The sequence below is a fragment of the Globicephala melas genome, chromosome 2 (genome assembly GCF_963455315.2).
Source record: "Globicephala melas chromosome 2, mGloMel1.2, whole genome shotgun sequence".
Lineage (NCBI taxonomy): Eukaryota > Metazoa > Chordata > Mammalia > Artiodactyla > Delphinidae > Globicephala > Globicephala melas.
Window position 1 is genome coordinate 78,970,764 of NC_083315.2, and position 18,532 is coordinate 78,989,295.

Consider the following 18,532-nt stretch of genomic DNA (forward strand, 5'->3'; position numbering starts at 1 on the left):
CTAAGGGGACTGACTCTTTCTGCTTGTCCACTGGCTATTAGCTGTACGAAAGCATGCCTCATTCTAGAGTAGTCCACAGCCTCTGAAATCTCCTGGAAAGGCAGTGCATAAAAGTATCAGCGACTTAACTTTCCCCCAATTTACCATTTCTCCACAACTTTACTCCTGTATTATGAAATACTGTGGGTTCTAATCACTTAGTTTCATTTCAATCTTTGTGACTAAATATACCACTGAAAAATAAACTTGGACTAGTTGTTTCAATTACTTGTAGGAACAAAGCAAGGTATAAACAATAGCTTAAAATCAAACATTTAATTAAACATGCTTTAAATCATATTAAATACGGCCCTTATATTAGCAGTGTTGAAAAAATAGTGTCTCGTTCTTTGAAGGAATTTTCCCAATACATGAACTTAATTATTTGGCAATGGTAAAGTTTCACAAAGTAATATACCTATGATGTCAGAAAGGGTCTTAGATACCATCTTCAGATAAAAACACATGTTAAATGTCCCCTCAGAATTAGTGGTAGTTTTCCATCCTGTGCTTTCTTAATTTTATCCATAGTTCTGTGAGGACAGATCGAAAAAGGATATCAAAATCTAGTCTTAGTAAAAGCTCAAGAAGTTATTCTACTGCTTATTTCAGTGCTTTAAATAAGACAAAATGCATTTTGTCCCCTTTACTGTCCCTTCAATTCCAACTCTAATCAAAAGCATCACCAAAAGTAACATATCATGAAGACTAAAGGCACTGGTAAGGTTTCATCAGGCAGGAAAACATATACTGGTGATGCTAGTAAAAAAAAGTAAATGCTTGACCGCTGCAACGTCATGCTGGCCTCTGCCGCCGCAGGCTCGCCCTACATTCTGTACTCTTCCCTCCCCACGGCCTGAGTGAGCAAGAGCCCCTATATCAGTTGCTACTTTACCCCGTCCTGTCTGGGCAGGGAATAGACGCCCTCTGGCGACCTACATGCAGAGGCAGGGCCAAATCCAAAGCTGAACCCCAGGAGCAGTGAGAACAAAGAAGAGAAAGGGAAATCTCTCCCAGTAGCCTCAGAAGCAGCGGATTAAAGCTCCACAATCAACTTGATGTACCCTGCATCTGTGGAATACCTGAATAGACAACGAATCATCCCAAAATAGAGGCGGTAGACTTTGGGAGCAACTGTAGACTTGGAGTTTGCTTTCTACAACTAATTTGTTTCTGCTTTTATGTTTATCTTGGTTTAGTGTTTAGAGCCTATTATCACTGGTAGATTTCTTTACTGATTTGGTTGCTCTCTTCCTTTTTATATATATATATTTTTTTTTTTTTCCTTTTTCTCTTTTTGTGTATGTGTATGCTTCTTTGTGTGATTATGTCTGTATAGCTTTGCTTTTGCCATTTGTCCTAGAGTTATTTCTGTCCCTTTTTTTTTTTTAGTATAGTTTTTAGTTCTTGTTCTCATTGGTGGATTTGTTTTTTGGTTTGGTTGCTCTCTTTTTTTAAATTAATTTTTAATTTCTTAATTTTTAGTAATTATTTACATTTTACTAACTTTATTTTATTATTTCATTCTTCTTTCTCTCTCTCTCCCTTCCTTCCTTCCTCCTTCCCTCCCTCCCTTCCTCACCCTTTTCTTCTGAGCCATGTGTCTGACAGGGTCTTGGTGCTCTAGCCAGGTGTCACGCCTGTGACACTGAGGTGGCAGAGCCAAGTTCAGGACATTGGTCCACCACACATCTCCCAGGCCCATGTAATATCAAATGGAGAAAGCTCTCCCAGAGACCTCCATCTCAATGCTAAGACCCAGCTCCACTCAACGACCAGCAATCTACAGTGTTAGACACCCTATGTCAAACAACTAGCAAGACAGGAACACAACCCCACCTATTAGCAGAGAGACAGCCTAAAATCATGATAGTTCACAGACACCCAAAAAGAGACCACCAGACGTGGTCCTGCCAACCAGAAAGTCCAGATCCAGCCTCATCCAGCAGAACACAGGCACCAGTCTCCTCCACCAGGAGGCCTACACAACCCAATGAACCAATCTTGCCCACTGGGAGAAGATACAAAAAACAACACGAAGTACGAACCTGCAGCCTGCAAAAAGGAGACCCCAAACACAGTAAGTTAAGCAAAATGAGAAGACAGAGAAATACACAGAAGATGAAGGAGAAAGGTAAAAACCCACCAGACCAAACAAATGAAGAGGAAATAGGCAGTATACCTGAAAAAGAATTCAGAGTAATGATAGTAAAGATGATCCAAAATCTTGGAAATAGAATGGAGAAAATACAAAATACGTTTAACAAGGACCTAGAAGAACTAAAGAGCAAAAAACAGTGATGAACAACACATTAAATAAAATTACAAACTCTCTAGGAGGAATCAATAGCAGAATAACTGAGGCAGAAGAAGGGATAAATGACCTGGAAGACAAAATAGTGGAAATAACTACCGCAGAGCAGAATAAAGAAAAAACATTGAAAAGAACTGAGGACAGTCTCGGAGAACTGTGGGACAGTATTAAATGCACCAATATTCGAATTATAGGGGTCCCAGAAGAAGAAGACAAAAAAAGAGACTGAGAAAATATTTGAAGAGATTATAGTTGAAAACTTCCCTAATATGGGAAAGGAAATAGTCAATCAAGTCCAGGAAGCACAGAGAGTCCCATACAGGATAAATCCAAGGAGAAATATGTCAAGACACATATTAATCAAACTTTCAAAAGTTAAATACAAAGAAAAAATATTAAAAGCAGCAAAGGAAAAACAACAAACAACATAAAAGGGAATCCCCATAAGGTTAACAGCTGATCTTTGAGCAGAAACTCTGCAAGCCAGAAGGGAGTGGCAGGACATACTTCAAGTGATGAAAGGGAAAAACCTACAATCAAGATTACTCTACGCAGCAAGGATCTCATTCAGATTCAATGGAGAAATTAAACCCTTTACAGACAAGCAAAAGCTAAGAGAATTCAGCACCACCAAACCAGCTCTACAACAAATGCTAAAGGAACTTCTCTAGGCAGGAAACACAAGAGAAGGAAGAGACTTACAATAACAAACGCAAAACAATTAAGAAAATGGTAATAGGCACATACATATTGATAACTACCTTAAATGTAAAAGGATTAAATGCTCCAACCCAAAGACACAACCAGCTGAATGGAAACAAAAACAAGACCCATATATATGCTGTCTACAAGAGACCCACTTCAGATCTAGAGACACATACAGACTGAAAATGAGGTGATGGAAAAAGATATTCCATGCAAATGGAAATCAAAAGAAAGCTGGGGTAGCAATTCTCATATCAGACAAAATAGACTTTAAAATAAAGATTATTACAAGAGACAAAGAATGACCTATATAATGATCAAGGGATCAATCCAAGAAGAAGATATAACAATTGTAAATATTTATGCACCCAATATAGGAGCACGCCAATACATAAGGCAAATGCTAACAGCCATAAAAGGGGAAATTGACAGTAACACAATCATAGTAGGGGTCTTTAACACCCCACTTTCACCAATGGACAGATCATCCAAAATGAAAATAAATAAGGAAACACAAGCTTTAAATGTTGCATTAAACAAGATGGACTTAATTGATATTTACAGGACATTCCATCCAAAAACAACAGAATACACTTTCTTCTCAAGTGCTCATGGAACATTCTACAGGGTAGATCATATCTTGGGTAACAAATCAGGCCTTGGTAAATTTAAGAATACTGAAATTGTATCAAGTATCTTTTCCAACCACAATACTATGAGACTAGATATCAGTTACAGGAAAAAAATCTGTAAAAAAAATACAAACACATGGGGGCCAAACAATACACTACTAAATAACCAAGAGATCACTGAAGAAATCAAAGAGGAAAACAAAAAATACCTACAAACAAATGACAATGAAAACACGATGAAAACACGATGACTCAAAACCTATGGGATGCAGCAAAAGCAGTTCTAAGAGGTAAGTTTATAGAAATACAATCCTACCTCAAGAAACAAGAAACATCTCAAAGAAACAACCTAAACTTACACCTAAAGCAATTAGAGAAAGAAGAACAAAAAACCCCAAAGTTAGCAGAAGGAAAGAAATCATAAACATCCCATCAGAAATAAATGAAAAAGCAATGAAGGAAACGATAGCAAAGATCAACAAAACTAAAAGCTGATTCTATGAGAAGATAAACAAAATTGATAAAACTTTAGCCAGACTCATCAAGAAAAAAGGGGAAAAGAGTCAAATTAATAGAATTAAAATGAAAAAGGAGAAGTAACAACTGACACTTCAGAAATACAAAGGATCATGAAAGATTACCATAAGCAACTATATGCCAATAAAACGGACCATCTGGAAGAAATGGACAAATTCTTAGAAATGCACAACCTTCTGAGACTGAACCAGGAAGAAACAGAAACTATAAACAGACCAATCACAAGCACTGAAATTGAGACTGTGATTAAAAATCTTCCAACAAACAAAAGCCCAGGATCAGATGCCTTCACAGGCAAATTCTATCCAACATTTAGAGAAAAGCTAACACCTATCCTTCTCAAACTCTTCCAGAATATAGAAGAGGGAGGAACACTCCCAAACTCATTGTACAAGGTCACCATCACCCTGATATCAAAATCAGACAAAGATGTCACAAAGAAAGAAAACAACTAGCCAATATTACTGGTGAACATAGATGCAAACATTCTCAACAAAATACTACCAAACAGAATCCAACAGCACATTAAAAGGATCATACAGCATGATTAATTGGGGTTTCTCCCAGGAATGCAAGGATTCTTCAATATATGCAAATTAATCAATGTGATACAGCATATTAACAAACTGAAGGAGAAAAACCATATGATCATCTCAATAAATGCAGAAAAAGCTTTTGACAAAATTCAACATCCATTTATGATAAAAACCCTGCAGAAAGTAGACATAGAGGGAACTTACCTCAATATAATAAAGGCCATATATAACAAACCCATAGCCAACATTGTGCTCAATGGTGAAAAACTGAAAGCATTTCCACTAAGATCAGGAACAAGACAAAGTTGCCCACTCTCACCACTATTATTCAACATAGTTTTGGAAGTTTTCGCCACAGCAATCAGAGAAGAAAAAGAAATAAAAGGAATCCAAATGAGAAAAGAAGAAGTATAACTGTCACTGTTTGCAGATGACATGATCCTATACATAGAGAATCCTAAAGATGCTACCAGAAAACTACTAGAGGTAATCAATGAATTTGGTAAAGTAGCAGGAGACAAAATTAATGCACAGAAATCTCTGGCATCCCTATACACTAATGATGAAATATCTGGAAGCAAAATTAAGGAAACACTCCCATCTACCACTGCAACAAAAATAATAAAACACCTAGGAATAAACCTACGTAAAGAGAAAAAAGACCTGTATGCAGAAAACTATCAGACACTGATAAAAGAAATTAAAGATGATACAAACAGATGGAGAAATATACCATGTTCTTTGATTAAAAGAATCAACATTGTGAAAATGACTATACTACCCGAAGCAATCTACAGATTCCTTGCAATCCCTATCAAACTACCAATGGCATTTTTCATAGAACTAGAACAAAAAAATTCACAATTTGTATGGAAACACAAAAGACCCCGAATAGCCAAAGCAATCTTGAGAAAGAAAAACGGAGCTGGAGGAATCAGGCTCCCTGTTTTCAGACTATACTACAAAGCTACAGTAATCAAGACAATATGGTACTGGCACAGAAACAGAAATACAGAACAATGAAACAGGATAGAAAGCCCAGAGATAAACCCACACACATATGGTCACCTTATCTTTGATAAAGGAGGCAAGAATATACAATGGAGAAAAGACAGCCTCTTCAATAAGTAGTGCTGGGAAAACTGGACAGCTACATGTAAAAGAATGAAATTAGAACACTCCCTTACACCATACACAAAAATAAACTCAAAATGGATTAAAGACCTAAATGTAAGGTCAGAGACTATAAAACTCTTAGTGGAAAACATAGGCATCTTGCTATTTTTTATTTTCCCCATTTTTGTCCCATTTTCCCTTTTGTCTGTTTTTTTCAATTATTTTTTATAACTGAATTTTATCTACTTTGTTTTCATATTAGCTATTAATTCTTTTGTTTTGTCATTATAGTTGTTACTTTAGTATGCATATTTAAGTTATCACAATCTACAAATGTTTTATACCCTTTAATATACAGTGTAAGAACCTTATAATAGTATATTTTCAGTTTTGTCTCCTAGACCTTTATGCAATCATTATCATATATTTTAGTTATTGCATTACCAACTCAGGAATAAGTTATTACTTTTGTGTTAATACTTACCAATCTTTTAAATAAATCTAAATAAAATGTAAGAGCGTAATATATATATCAATGAGGTTATTATTTCCAGAGTTCATTCTTTTTCATGCCTTTATATTGATCTGTATTTTCCTCTGGCATCACATTTCTTCTGCCTGAGAAACTTCTCTTAATATTTTTTGTAGTGCCAGTCAGAAGGAAAGGAATTCTTTCAGCTTTCATATGTATGGAAAGCCTTTATTTTGTCTTTGTATGTTTTAAACCACTTCATTGCCTTTTTTTGAAGAGTGTTTTCTCTGTGTTTAGAACTCCAGTTTGACAGTTTTTCTTACAACAATGAAAAGATGATGCTCCATTGTACTACTGGTTACACCATTTCTGAGGCTATCTTTATTTTTCTTACTCTGTGTATGGTGTGCCTTTTTTCTCTGGAAGTTTTCATGATTTCCTTTTCTTCACTGGTTTGGAGCAATTTGACTATGGTGTGTTGATGTAATTTTTTCATGTATCTTATGCTTGAGATTCATTGAGCTTCTTGAGCCTGTGGGTTTATAATTCTGATCAAATTTGGGAAAAGAAAGTCCATTATTTCCTCAGATACTTTTTATACCCATCTTCCCTTCTTCTCCTTTAGGGAACTCCGATTAGATGATTTTTGGCTTCTTGAACCAGTCTCAACTGTTCTGTTTATTCTTTGAAATTTTCTGTATGTTTCATCTCATATTTTTTTATTATTATGTCTGTAAGATAAATAATCTTTTCTTCTGCAATATTTAATCTGCGTCATTCCTATTCAGTGTACTTTCCATTGTACACAATGTATTTTTCATTTCTAGAAGTTCATTTTCAGTCTTTTGTAAAAAATATCTTCAGTATCTTCACTTATCTGTTTTCACGTTGGGTTTTTTGTACTGGGTTTTCCCTGGCTCTCTTTGGGTGGTTGTTTTGAATGATTGGCACTAGTAAGGGAATGAGATAGTGTGGAAAGGGCACTTACTGCGGTAATAGAAGATGAAGATAAGAGTCTTCGTTCTTTTACTTTCCTTGTTTGGATGAATTCTTTAGCAACAATCTGTTCCCCTCCCTGAGTCTTAGCTTTCTTATTTATAAAATGACAATAACAACAACAACAACAGTAATGGCAATGCTTCGTAAGGTATTTGAGAAGTGTAATACATGCGGTAGCAGTTAAGATACAGTAAATGGTTACACAAATATCAGTGACTATAATTATGATGATACTTTCAGTGATTTGGGTTTTAGATTTTTCTTCCTAGCCATTATATCTCAATAAGGTGATTACTTATCTAGAATTTCTTTTGTCCAATATTATCTTGTTTTATACACCCTTTACACAGAGATAAATGTTCTATTGTCAAGCTCAGCCAGGATGGCAGGACCAAGGAGAACTGTCCATTCTCCCCTAATTTCCTAGCATTGACTCTTTTCCTAGCTGATATGAGTCTCAGCACAGTCTCCCCACCAATTAGAATGAGAACTCTGTATGAGGAAGCAATTATTGTGCATATTTACCTCAATGTCTGTAGCATCTAGGAGAGTGCCTCACACATAAATATTTGTTGAAAGAATTATTTTTCTAAAGAGGGTCGGAGCTGGTACTGACACACACACACACAAAATGCCCAGGAAGTTGGACTTTACATTGTACAGTTCTAAGTCGGTAGAGATCTGCACATTTCCAATTTGGCTAGGGATAGCACTAGCATGTGAGTCTCCTTTCTCTGCCTTCAAAATGGTTGGTCCACATGTGGGCACATCCAAGAGGTGGGGGGATGAACCAAACAGAGGATGGCTGGCTATAGTGATTGGGTCTTGAAAATGCTACAAAAATCCAGATGACTGTAAGTACCTTTACTTACATTCTATATATATATATATTCTACTCAGGGGGAATTGGTTCAATCCATAGGCTCAAATTAGTCACCAGGAGACCACCCACGACTTGTATGGTTTGTTTCACAAAGAGGAATTGGGCTAACTGCTTAAAAATGCAAAGAAACTGTAAGCACTAGAGGTAGGAAACACATGACCTTAGTGCTAAGGCTATTACGAACCACATGGAAGCTAATTAATGAAAAGCTATTGATTAGACATCAGGAATCAGACTGGAGTACAGAGCGGGGAGGAAAGAAGGGAGGGGAAGGGACACAAGGAGGGACAGTGACAGATGAGAGGCAGACAGGGAGAGGGAGAGACGGAGAGAGAGAAGAGAAAATATATAATGGAGGGGCAGAGATGGAGAAAAACACATAGAGATGGGCAAACATCAGAGAAAAATAGAGAAAATAAATAAGCATAATAATTTCTGCCCTTTTGGAGTTCTACTGTTTGGCTTTTCCTGGACTCCTGCAAAGGCTTTCTGTAATACAATTTGTTTCTTCCTAATTCCTTTTCTATGGACCAGTTTAAATGCAGACCCTTTCTTCCCACCAAGAGGGATCTCTACAGAATAGACCCCATTGCCCCAAGAGTTTGCTGTTTGTAATTTAACTGCTCCCTAAAGATCTGGGGGATTTTGTTTGAATTCTAGTTGATCCTCAGTTTAAAACTAAGTAAAGTATATGTTCCTCTGTATCTCAGCCTATAGAATATCAAGGATCTGTCCTGATCCAAAATTTTATGGTTTGTTGACTAGAAGTCAATTCTTTTTGGTGGCCCTAAGTTCATACTTCATTGAATTCTGTCCAGACCTCTTTCCATACACCTTCCTCTCCTTACTAACCCTTAAGTTCTGGTATGAATTATTCATGAAGTAGGTGCTAGTCTATTGGCTCTGCTGTATATGAATGAGTAATGGTTCAACCTTGTTTACTAAGTGAAAGGCAGTACTGGTTATTATATCCCCCTGTTGCCAGGCATATTCACAATGTAGACAATGGTAAGTAAACAAATTTGTAAGCCCGTGAAGTGTGACTAAACTCCTTCTTGCTTTAGACAATCGTGGGACTATCTTCTTGACAAATGACTTCCTGATGCATCATTGTAAGCTAGCTCAGACGACTGAGGAAATGCTCCCATCCACATAGCCCAGGAAAGGCCTCCGCTAGTAATCCAGGCAATAAATCAAATCCTTGATTACATTCAGGCTGTCATTTTAAAATATTAACCTGCCATGCTCTGAAGACATTTTTATTTAACTGTAGTATTTAAATGTTATCTCCTATGGAGCTGAGTTTATGCTTAATTCATACTCAGCCCTGGGCTGAGCAGCACATGGCACAGTGGAGAGCCTTGGGCCTGAGGCACTCGGTGTGCCACCCCATCTGGGTAGCTGTGAATGCAACATGGGTGGCATACGCTTCAAAGGGCCAAGACAATCAAACCTCTACAAATAACAGCATTATGAATTTTGGGTGCTTATGTGTTAAAAGAGCTTTCATGTACACTACCTCCTAACAAAAACTTCATTGAGTCAAGGTGGGGAATACTTTTTGTGCACAATGCCCACTGTGAAACTGAGATTCAAAGAGGTTGAGGGGTTTCCTGGAGGTCAAGAAGCATGCTGGATCCAGAATAGTTCTGGAACTCAGGTTTGTAAACCTGAAGGCCAGAGAGCTTTTGGGTATAACATGAAATTACTCAAGTCAGTACTTTCCGTGGACCCAGTACAGTGCTTTGCATATAAAGGACACTCAGGAAATGAGGGTGGAATTTAACTGCTACCCCACAAAGCAAGTGAAGCTGGTTGTTCAGTCAATACATGAGTAGAATGTTTAAACAGCACTGCCGTGCCTATTCAACACCACCATGAATAAATGAGGGCGTGTCCACACTCCTACCACAGGCAATGTATTGACTAGACTCTGTTATTAAAATAACTCTTTACTCCAATGGTTAATATTGACACCAATCTAAAAAAGATAGCCAATACGTACCAGCTACTGCCCCTCCAGGAGGGAATCAGCATATTTTGTTTTTATTTCCTATGTTAGCAAAAGTGAGGGACCAAGGATCACTGTAGAGTTCTCTAGAAAGCATAGTATCAACACCTATATAAAATTTAAGTCTTCTAACTACAAAATGTCTTATTCAAATCGGCAGACTATACTTCCATTTTCTCTCTAGAACCCACTGGGAGAGACTGACTCCTTTTCCTCCTGAGGGAATGGTTTATAATAAGCGTAACCATTTCTTTAATTATAGCACAGGAAAATAAAATCGGGTCATAATTAATTATGAAATGATCGAATCCATAACTTACTAGGATCCAAGAGCAAAGATAAGGAGCACCTTAGATTTACGTAACACTATATCAATTTCAAAGTGCTTTCATATAGATTAGTGTAATTAATTTTCATGTGATATTTTAAAAATAACACGTTTACAACCCCTCCTACCCCACATTTCTGCAAGAGCTTAATTGGTCATGTCTCTGTTCTCTGTAAACACTGTCCAGAGTGCCACATTCTAGAATCACACATCCCTAGTCTTTTGAAGATTAAAATTTCAAACTTCTTTTTTTAACCCATGGCAAGAGAGGTAAAATTAAAATTGAAATTACTTAGCATTAATCTTTTGAGGGCATCAAAGTGCCATTAGTGGGGGAACCATTAGGCTTTCAAACAAAAAAAATTGAAAAATTACTTCATTTGCATTTTTGTCTTACCAGCTTTGTGACTGCCTGCCTGGTTCAGGTCAACTGCACTTTTTCCAGAGGAAGAGTCTGAAGGTGGGGAAAGACACACCTCTTTATTTCTACTTGTATCTTATTTTTGCCTTCACAATAGGGGGCTGCTTTGTAGTCTTGTCTCTACTATAACCTGTCTAAGCTTTGATTTTCTCATCAGTAAGATGAGGGATAAAGTTGGATAAAATCATGGCTCAAAACTTCACCCAGTTTCAATTCTCTAAATTCTTCTTTCAGCAGTACTTCCTTCCTACAGCACCTTGTTCATCAGACTCCTCTTGGTCTCACTATCCAGGTTGGAACCTTTTCGGTATGAAAGTATTACTGCCATTTCTGCTCTAAGTCCTGACTCTCGGCACAAAGGATGTGATCATGTTATTAACGCTAATAATTATAAAAATACAACTGCCATTTTGAATATGCTTAACAAGTGACAAAAGCTCTATATACATTATCTCAACAAATATATCAGTCCTGGGAAGTATTATCCCATTTTCTCCATATTAGAAAAGCTAAAGCTCAGAATTGAAGCAAATTGCCCAAAATGCAAACTAAAGCCATACGATGAATAAGCCGTCCTATTTTCAGAATGTCAGGACACGTTTTTACACTCTGGTTCACAGGGCAGAACTGTCAGGGTAGTGGGAGGCCTGGGTGAGTTCATCTGCGACATGTACGCATTTTTCAAAATCTGCACATAAATACACTATGAACTCATTTCCTCCTTCCTTATAAAGGAAGACAAGTTTGCAACTATCACACCATTTTCATGCTCAAATGAAATCATGGACAGGTAGATTCAAAATAGTATTTCTAGAACCAGTGATATAGAACATTGATAATAAAAATGGAATCTTGGAGTTCATGTAACTGGCAACAAAATTAATTACTGTTGAAAATTTAGGCATTCATTTTTTTATATTCTAGAAGGAAAATATGGAAAATATTTGTGAGCATGATTTCACTTAAAGCTCATAAATATTTTGTCAGTAAAGTGAAAAATGTGAAAAATATTCTATATATATATATTATATGCACAGTCTAGTGCAATGAATTTAAATTTCTTCCTTGAAAAGGATGCTGTTTTAAAAATACATGTATTGTTGGTGCCTCCTATCAAAAGGAAAACAAGTATACAGTAAATTACATGAAAAACTGCCAGTTAGAATACTGATTACTCATGTTTTCAATATCCATTCCAGTATACTCAGCCCATCAACCATTAATCTTTCTAGCCTGTCCAGTGGGAGCAAACACTATTCCTGATGTGACTGAACACTGGGCACTGTCATATCTAATTCTTTTGGGTGGACCTTACCTTGGTCTTGGGAAGTTTCCTCATATGCATGCACTTATCATTGTTCAGCTGATTTGTCAAAGGGGGTCCTTTGCAGGATTATAAAACTAGAATATTTCTACTACTGCATTTCTTTAAATGGATGCTTTATTTCATAGACTGCAACTGAAAACCTATGGGTCACATACCTCCAAAGGCTGTACCCTGTTTGACATGTTCTGTGTTGGCTTTCATACTGTTTTATTTTGTTTTGCTTATCAATTAAATTCAAAGTTCCAGACTTTCTATTCTAGTCAAGAGGGAGTAACCAGGACTAGAGATTCCCCCCACATGAAAAGTCAAGAAGTGAGCGAAATATATAAAACATTGTTTCTCAATATACTGAAGATCTGTCAAAGAAGAACAGTGATTTCAAGGAGGTAAAAAAAATTAACAAGGTGAGCCTTACCATTACTTCAGCTTACTTCCCTGAGGGAGTTTCCAGGCCACTGTGCAAAGAGAGAAAACCCAGGTGGAGTCCACTGGACTCTCTGAGTTGGAACGACAGAGTTGAAAATCTGAAAAAGCCAATGTAGCTAGAAGTCACAGGGCATACATACTATCAAAAAGAAGAGAACTGAACAGAAAGAAAGCAACAATTTACTTCAGGCTCATCTTGGGCAATCCGCTGAGTAATAAGTGCACGCATGTGATGAAACTACCCAAAGCCAGGTTAAAAGCCACCCTTGAAAGGATTAGACGTCACAGTGCCCAACACTCACCAAGGCTAGAAATAGTGTTTGTGTCCACTGCACAGACAAGAAAACCTTATCATTCATGAGTCAGTAGGTGGAGGACATGTTAGAGTCTTGCTTCAGTACTGAGGAATAATTAGCCTGAAGTTGAGTGTTATTTCATTCCCACTTAACAAATTTTAAAAAGCAAGACCTACCTAAAGAACTATGTGTTTCCATGTAACTTAACTATGTCTCAGAACAGAGCTCAAGAATATTTAGAGGATGCCAAAAGTATCCAGCAACCAACAAAGTAATATTTGCAAAGTCTGTCATTCAATATAAAATTACCAGGCACATGAAGTAGCAGAAAAACACAACACAAAATAAGGGAAAAAACATTATCAATCAAAACTGACCAAGAATGGACACAAATGTTAGAATTGTCAGTCAAGGGCATCAAAACAATTATTATAAGTATTGCGTGAATCAGAAAGCTAAGTAGAGAAAATCAATGTCAGGAGAATGAGAAGACAAGCCACAGACATGGAGAAAGTATTTTCAAAAGGCACATGTGATGAAAGACTATTATCCAAAATATTCAAAGAAATCTTAAAACTCAATAATAATAAACAACTTGATTAAGAAATGGGCCGGGGGGGTTCCCTCGTGGCGCAGTGGTTGAGAGTCCGCCTGCCGATGCAGGGGACACGGGTTCGTGCCCCGGTCCGGGAAGATCCCACATGCCGCGGAGCAGCTGGGCCCATGAGCCATGGCCGCTGAGCCTGCGCGTCTGGAGCCTGTGCTCCGCAACGGGAGAGTCCACAACAGTGAGAGACTCACGTACCGCAAAAAAAAAAAAAAAAAAGAAATGGGCCGAAAACCTTAACAGACACCTCACCAAAGATAATGAACAGGATTGCAAATAAGCAAATGAACAGATGTTCCACATGGATCGTCTCAAATGAAAATCAAATTAAAACGAGGTACCATACGCACCTACCAGATCAGCCGAAATTCAAAATACTGACAATGTCAAACGCTAGAGAGGATGTGGAACAAGAAGAACTGTTATTCACTGCTGGGGAGAACACAAAATGGTCCAGACACTATGGAAGACAGTTTGGCCGTTTCTTACAAAACTAAACATACCCTTACCATAGAATCTAGCAATCATACTCCTTGGCATTTACCCTAAGGAGCTGAAAATTTATGTCCACATAAAAACCTGCATATGAATATTTATAGCAGCTTTATTCATAATGGCTAAAACTTGGAAGTAACCAAGATGTTCTTCAGTAGGTGAATGAATAAAAACACTCTAGTACATCAAGGCAATTAAATATTATTCAGTGCTGAAAAAGAAATGAGCTATCGAGCCATGAAAAAAAAACACAGAGGAAACTTCAGTGCATATTACTAAATGAAAAAAAAAGTCAATCTGGAAATGCTACGTACTGTATGACTCCAACTATATGACGTTTTGGAAAAGGCAAAACTTTGGAGACAGTAAAAAGATCAGTAGTTGCCAAGGATTTGGCGAGGGAAGAGGAGTGAATGGATGAAGCGCAGAGGATTTTTAAGGCAGTAAAAGTACTTTGTATGATACCATAATGATGGATACATGTCATTATACATTTGCCCAAACGTATAAAATGTAAAACACTATGAGAAAGGTAATGTCTACTCTGAATTTTGAGTGATTATCTTGTGTCAATGTAGGTTTATCAATTGTAACAATATACCCACATGCTGGTGGGAGATGGTGATAATGGAGGGAGGCTATGCATGCATGGGGGTAGCAGGTACATGGGAAATCACTACACATTCCTCTCAATTTTCCTATGAACCTCCTCCCCCCCAATAACATCTTAATTTTAAAAACAATTAAGTAGAGATATAGAAGATACAGAGACTCAATTTGAACTCCCTGACATGGAAAATAAATGTCTGAGATGAAAAACACAGTGGCTTGGATTAACAGTAGATTAGACATTACAGAAGAAAAGGTCAGTGAATTTGAATGCCTAGCAATAGAAATAATTTGAAGTGAAACACAGAGAAAGGAAGGGAGGCAGAGAGAGAGGGAGAGAGAACATAAGCGCATCCGTGGCCTGTGGGACAACTTGAAGAGGCTTAATATAAGTGAAATCTCCAGAAGACAGGGACAGAAAGAATATTTAAAGAAACAGTGGCCAAAATTTCCCCAAATTTAAAGAAAACTGCAAACTCACAGGCCCAAGTAGCTCAATAAACCCTAAGCACCAGAAACACAAAGAAAATTACACCATGGCGCACTGCAATCAAACTGTACAGGTGAGTAAAGAAAACAAAACCTTAAAAGCCATTATGGGGGGAAAAAGACATGTACAAGGTAGCAAAGAAGACAACAGATTTATCACTGAAAATAAGGAAGCGAGGCAAACACAAAGACAATGGAACAATATCGGCCAAGTAAAGTTTTAAAAATGACATTCGGAATTATATGATTCTCTCAATAGATGCAGTAAAAGCATTAGACAAAATGCAACATTGATTTCTGATCAAAATTCTTAGCCTACTGGAAGTAGAATATGTCTGTCTTAACTGGCAAATTTGCATCTGCAATAAGCCCAAAGCTAATATCACAGTTATTCAAGAAAGGAACGTCTTCCACCTAAGATCAGGAACAAGGCCACGATGTCTGCTCTTATCACTTTTACTTGGCATTATTCTGGAAATCTTAGCCAAGGCTAAGCAATCAAAACCGTGCCAGGCTTTCTTTTGTGTGAAAAACGATAAGTCAATTAAAAACTTCACATGAAAATAATTCAAAGGTTCTAAAATAAAATAACTTTGAAAAAAAGAAAAAGTTGGAGGGCTAGCACTACCTGATTTTAAGACTTTATTTATTATAAAGTATAACTAATCAAGACCATGTGGTAGTGGCATATACATGGAGAAAAAGATCAAAATAAAAAATCCAGAAACAGAAATAATCTCCACACATATACAGAAAGCAGAATTTTATAAAAGGTGCAAAAGCAGTTTAGTACAGAAAGGATAGTGTTTTCAAAAAATGGTGCAGGAACCACTGGATTTCCATATGCGAAATAAAGAACTTGGGTCTATAACTTATACCACATTAAAAATAATCACATCAAAATGTATCATAGACCAACATGTGAAACATAAAAATATAAAACTTATACAAATAAAAACACACAAAAATAAAAATGGGCAAAATACTGGGATAGTTAACTAATGAAGACACATGGATAGCATATAAACATATTCTAAGATGCCTGAAATCATTAGTCGCTAGATAAATACAAAATAAAAGCAGTATAAGATAACAAGACACATGTATTAGAATGGCTAAAATCCAAGACTGGCCTGACATTGTAAGGATTTGTGTGACCTGGAATTCCCATACATAGGTGGTGAAAATGTACACAGAATGGTACAAGCACTTAGGAAGAGTCTTAAAAATTAAACATGCTCCTAATATGTGTTCCAGGTATTCTAGTCTTAGGTATTTATTCAAGAGAAATGTAAACATATGTCCATATAAGTGCTCTTAACAACGTTATTTTTTAATAGCTAAAAACTATAAACATACCAAATGGCCATTGAAGGTGACTGCATAAACCAACGGTTATATTTTAATACAATGAAATGCTACCTGGCAATAAAAAGAAATAAACTATTGCTAAACCCTACAACATGGATGGATCTCAAAACAGCTATGCTGAGTGAAAAAAAAACACACAAAAGAAGGACGCATGCTGTAAGATCTATTCACATAAAATTGTAGAAATGCAAAAAAAAAAAAAAGTTCTATAGCACCATAAAGTCAGCCAGTGATTGCCTGGCATGGGGGGGCAGTCAGGAGGGATGGCTTCAATGGGGCATAAAGAACCTTTTTGGGTTGACAGATATGTTCATTTTCTTGTCTGTGGTGACAGCTTCATGGGGTATACATATGTCAAAACTTAAATTGTACAGTATGAAGATGTAGACTTTTTTTTTCCAATTATACTTCAATAAAGTTCTTTTTAAACTTTCAAATCTCCAGCTTCTCCTAAGAAACTGGAAATTCTAGCTGCATTGCAGCTGCAGGACTGCATGGCAGTGGAAGCTGTCTCTTTCCCAAGTCACTTGCTCTCAAGTTTCCCACAGTCCTTGTCCCTCCCCTTTTTTGCCCTCATCCTACTTTAGTCACTTAACTTGACTGCCTTAGGAATAAGAATTTATGACTATCAATTGATTTCTTATCTTCTCTTAACAAACAAAGAGATATTAAAATGGTTTCTCCCAGCAGTCTGAAGTAGAAATCATAGAAAGCTCTTAACTTTTTCCATGGTACTCTCTGTTATTGGGTCCCAACTGATTTTCCACACCCTTTTCTTAACACTCCCTTCATCAGCCAATATACATGTGAAATTCTGTATTTTATATATACTCTTGTCCACATTCCCAAACAAGCTGTATGTGTTGAGTTTGCTTATTTAGCATGTTTATGAGATCCATGTGTAAACTATTAACAAAGAAAGAAGGAGAGAAAAAGAACAGTCTGCCTTTAAACTCACAGTTAGGGCTTTTCATTTCTACCAAATGGTAATTGGAAGTTACCTTCTCTCTCTCCAATAAGGGCTAATAGAAAGAAAAGAACCCTTGACAAAAAATGATTTCTTGCTGTTTGGTACAGGATATAAGAGGTTTAAAATAAATGACCTCACAGAAAATGAGAGGTTTTAAAAGTTATCATCAACAATTTCATCAGTACAGGCTGGTGTAGCTGTAATGGGCCAGGTGATGCCCCAAATCTTTCTATTGTCTTTAGTCATCAATCTTCAGATGCCAAGCTATTGCTGAATCAAGCTTGTAAATTCCTTACTAGATTGGGTCAACCCAAGTTACAGATCATGTCATAATCTTTTTTTTTTTCTCCTGCAAACTCACCTTAGCTGTGCCAACTTTTTTGTCTGTAATATTTTTTTTTAATTCACTTGCTTCCCAAGATGAAGAATAAATAATAAATATTATGAGGTTACTGAGTTCATAATATTAGTTTCACTTTTTTATAATTTATGCATAGATACAATTAAAAAATGAGATAATTATTGCTTGCATACTGTGAATGCCTGTCTTAAATTTATCCTGAAATATTTTAATATTTGTAATAGTTTCATTATTTACTTACAAATAAAACTTCTCATCCCATACTGGATTCAAATTTCCAAAAATGGTTTTAGTTCTTCTTTTGTTCTTTCCGACTTGAACTGTAACATAGGGGTCACTTGACCCTGTTTTGTCTTTTGCCTGCAAGCCTTGTGCAGAAACCACTGAAATAAACCAAATTCAAACTTTTAATATAAAGATTTCCTCAGAAACAAAAAAAATGATAATGAAGGAAACATTTTCTGTTTCGTTGTCCCCTTGGTTTGCAATGCAACCCCATTGCTTTCATTTTCATGAGCAACAGGACTTAACAAAATGTTTAAGAAAAGAATGAATCACGGAACATTAAAACCTTCCTTTCCTGAATAT

The 18,532-nt window shown here is 36.7% G+C and overlaps 1 protein-coding gene across 1 annotated transcript in view; it reads right to left on the reverse strand.

Annotated features, from left to right (window-relative positions):
• The window catches only part of UNC13C (unc-13 homolog C), a 576,706-nt gene that overhangs the window by 344,822 nt on the left and 213,352 nt on the right, over nt 1–18,532 (reverse strand). Inside the window, exon 9 of the mRNA XM_060294236.1 lies at nt 18,186–18,327. Coding sequence (XP_060150219.1) covers nt 18,186–18,327 — 142 coding nt within the window. The remainder of the gene's footprint in view (nt 1–18,185; nt 18,328–18,532) is intronic.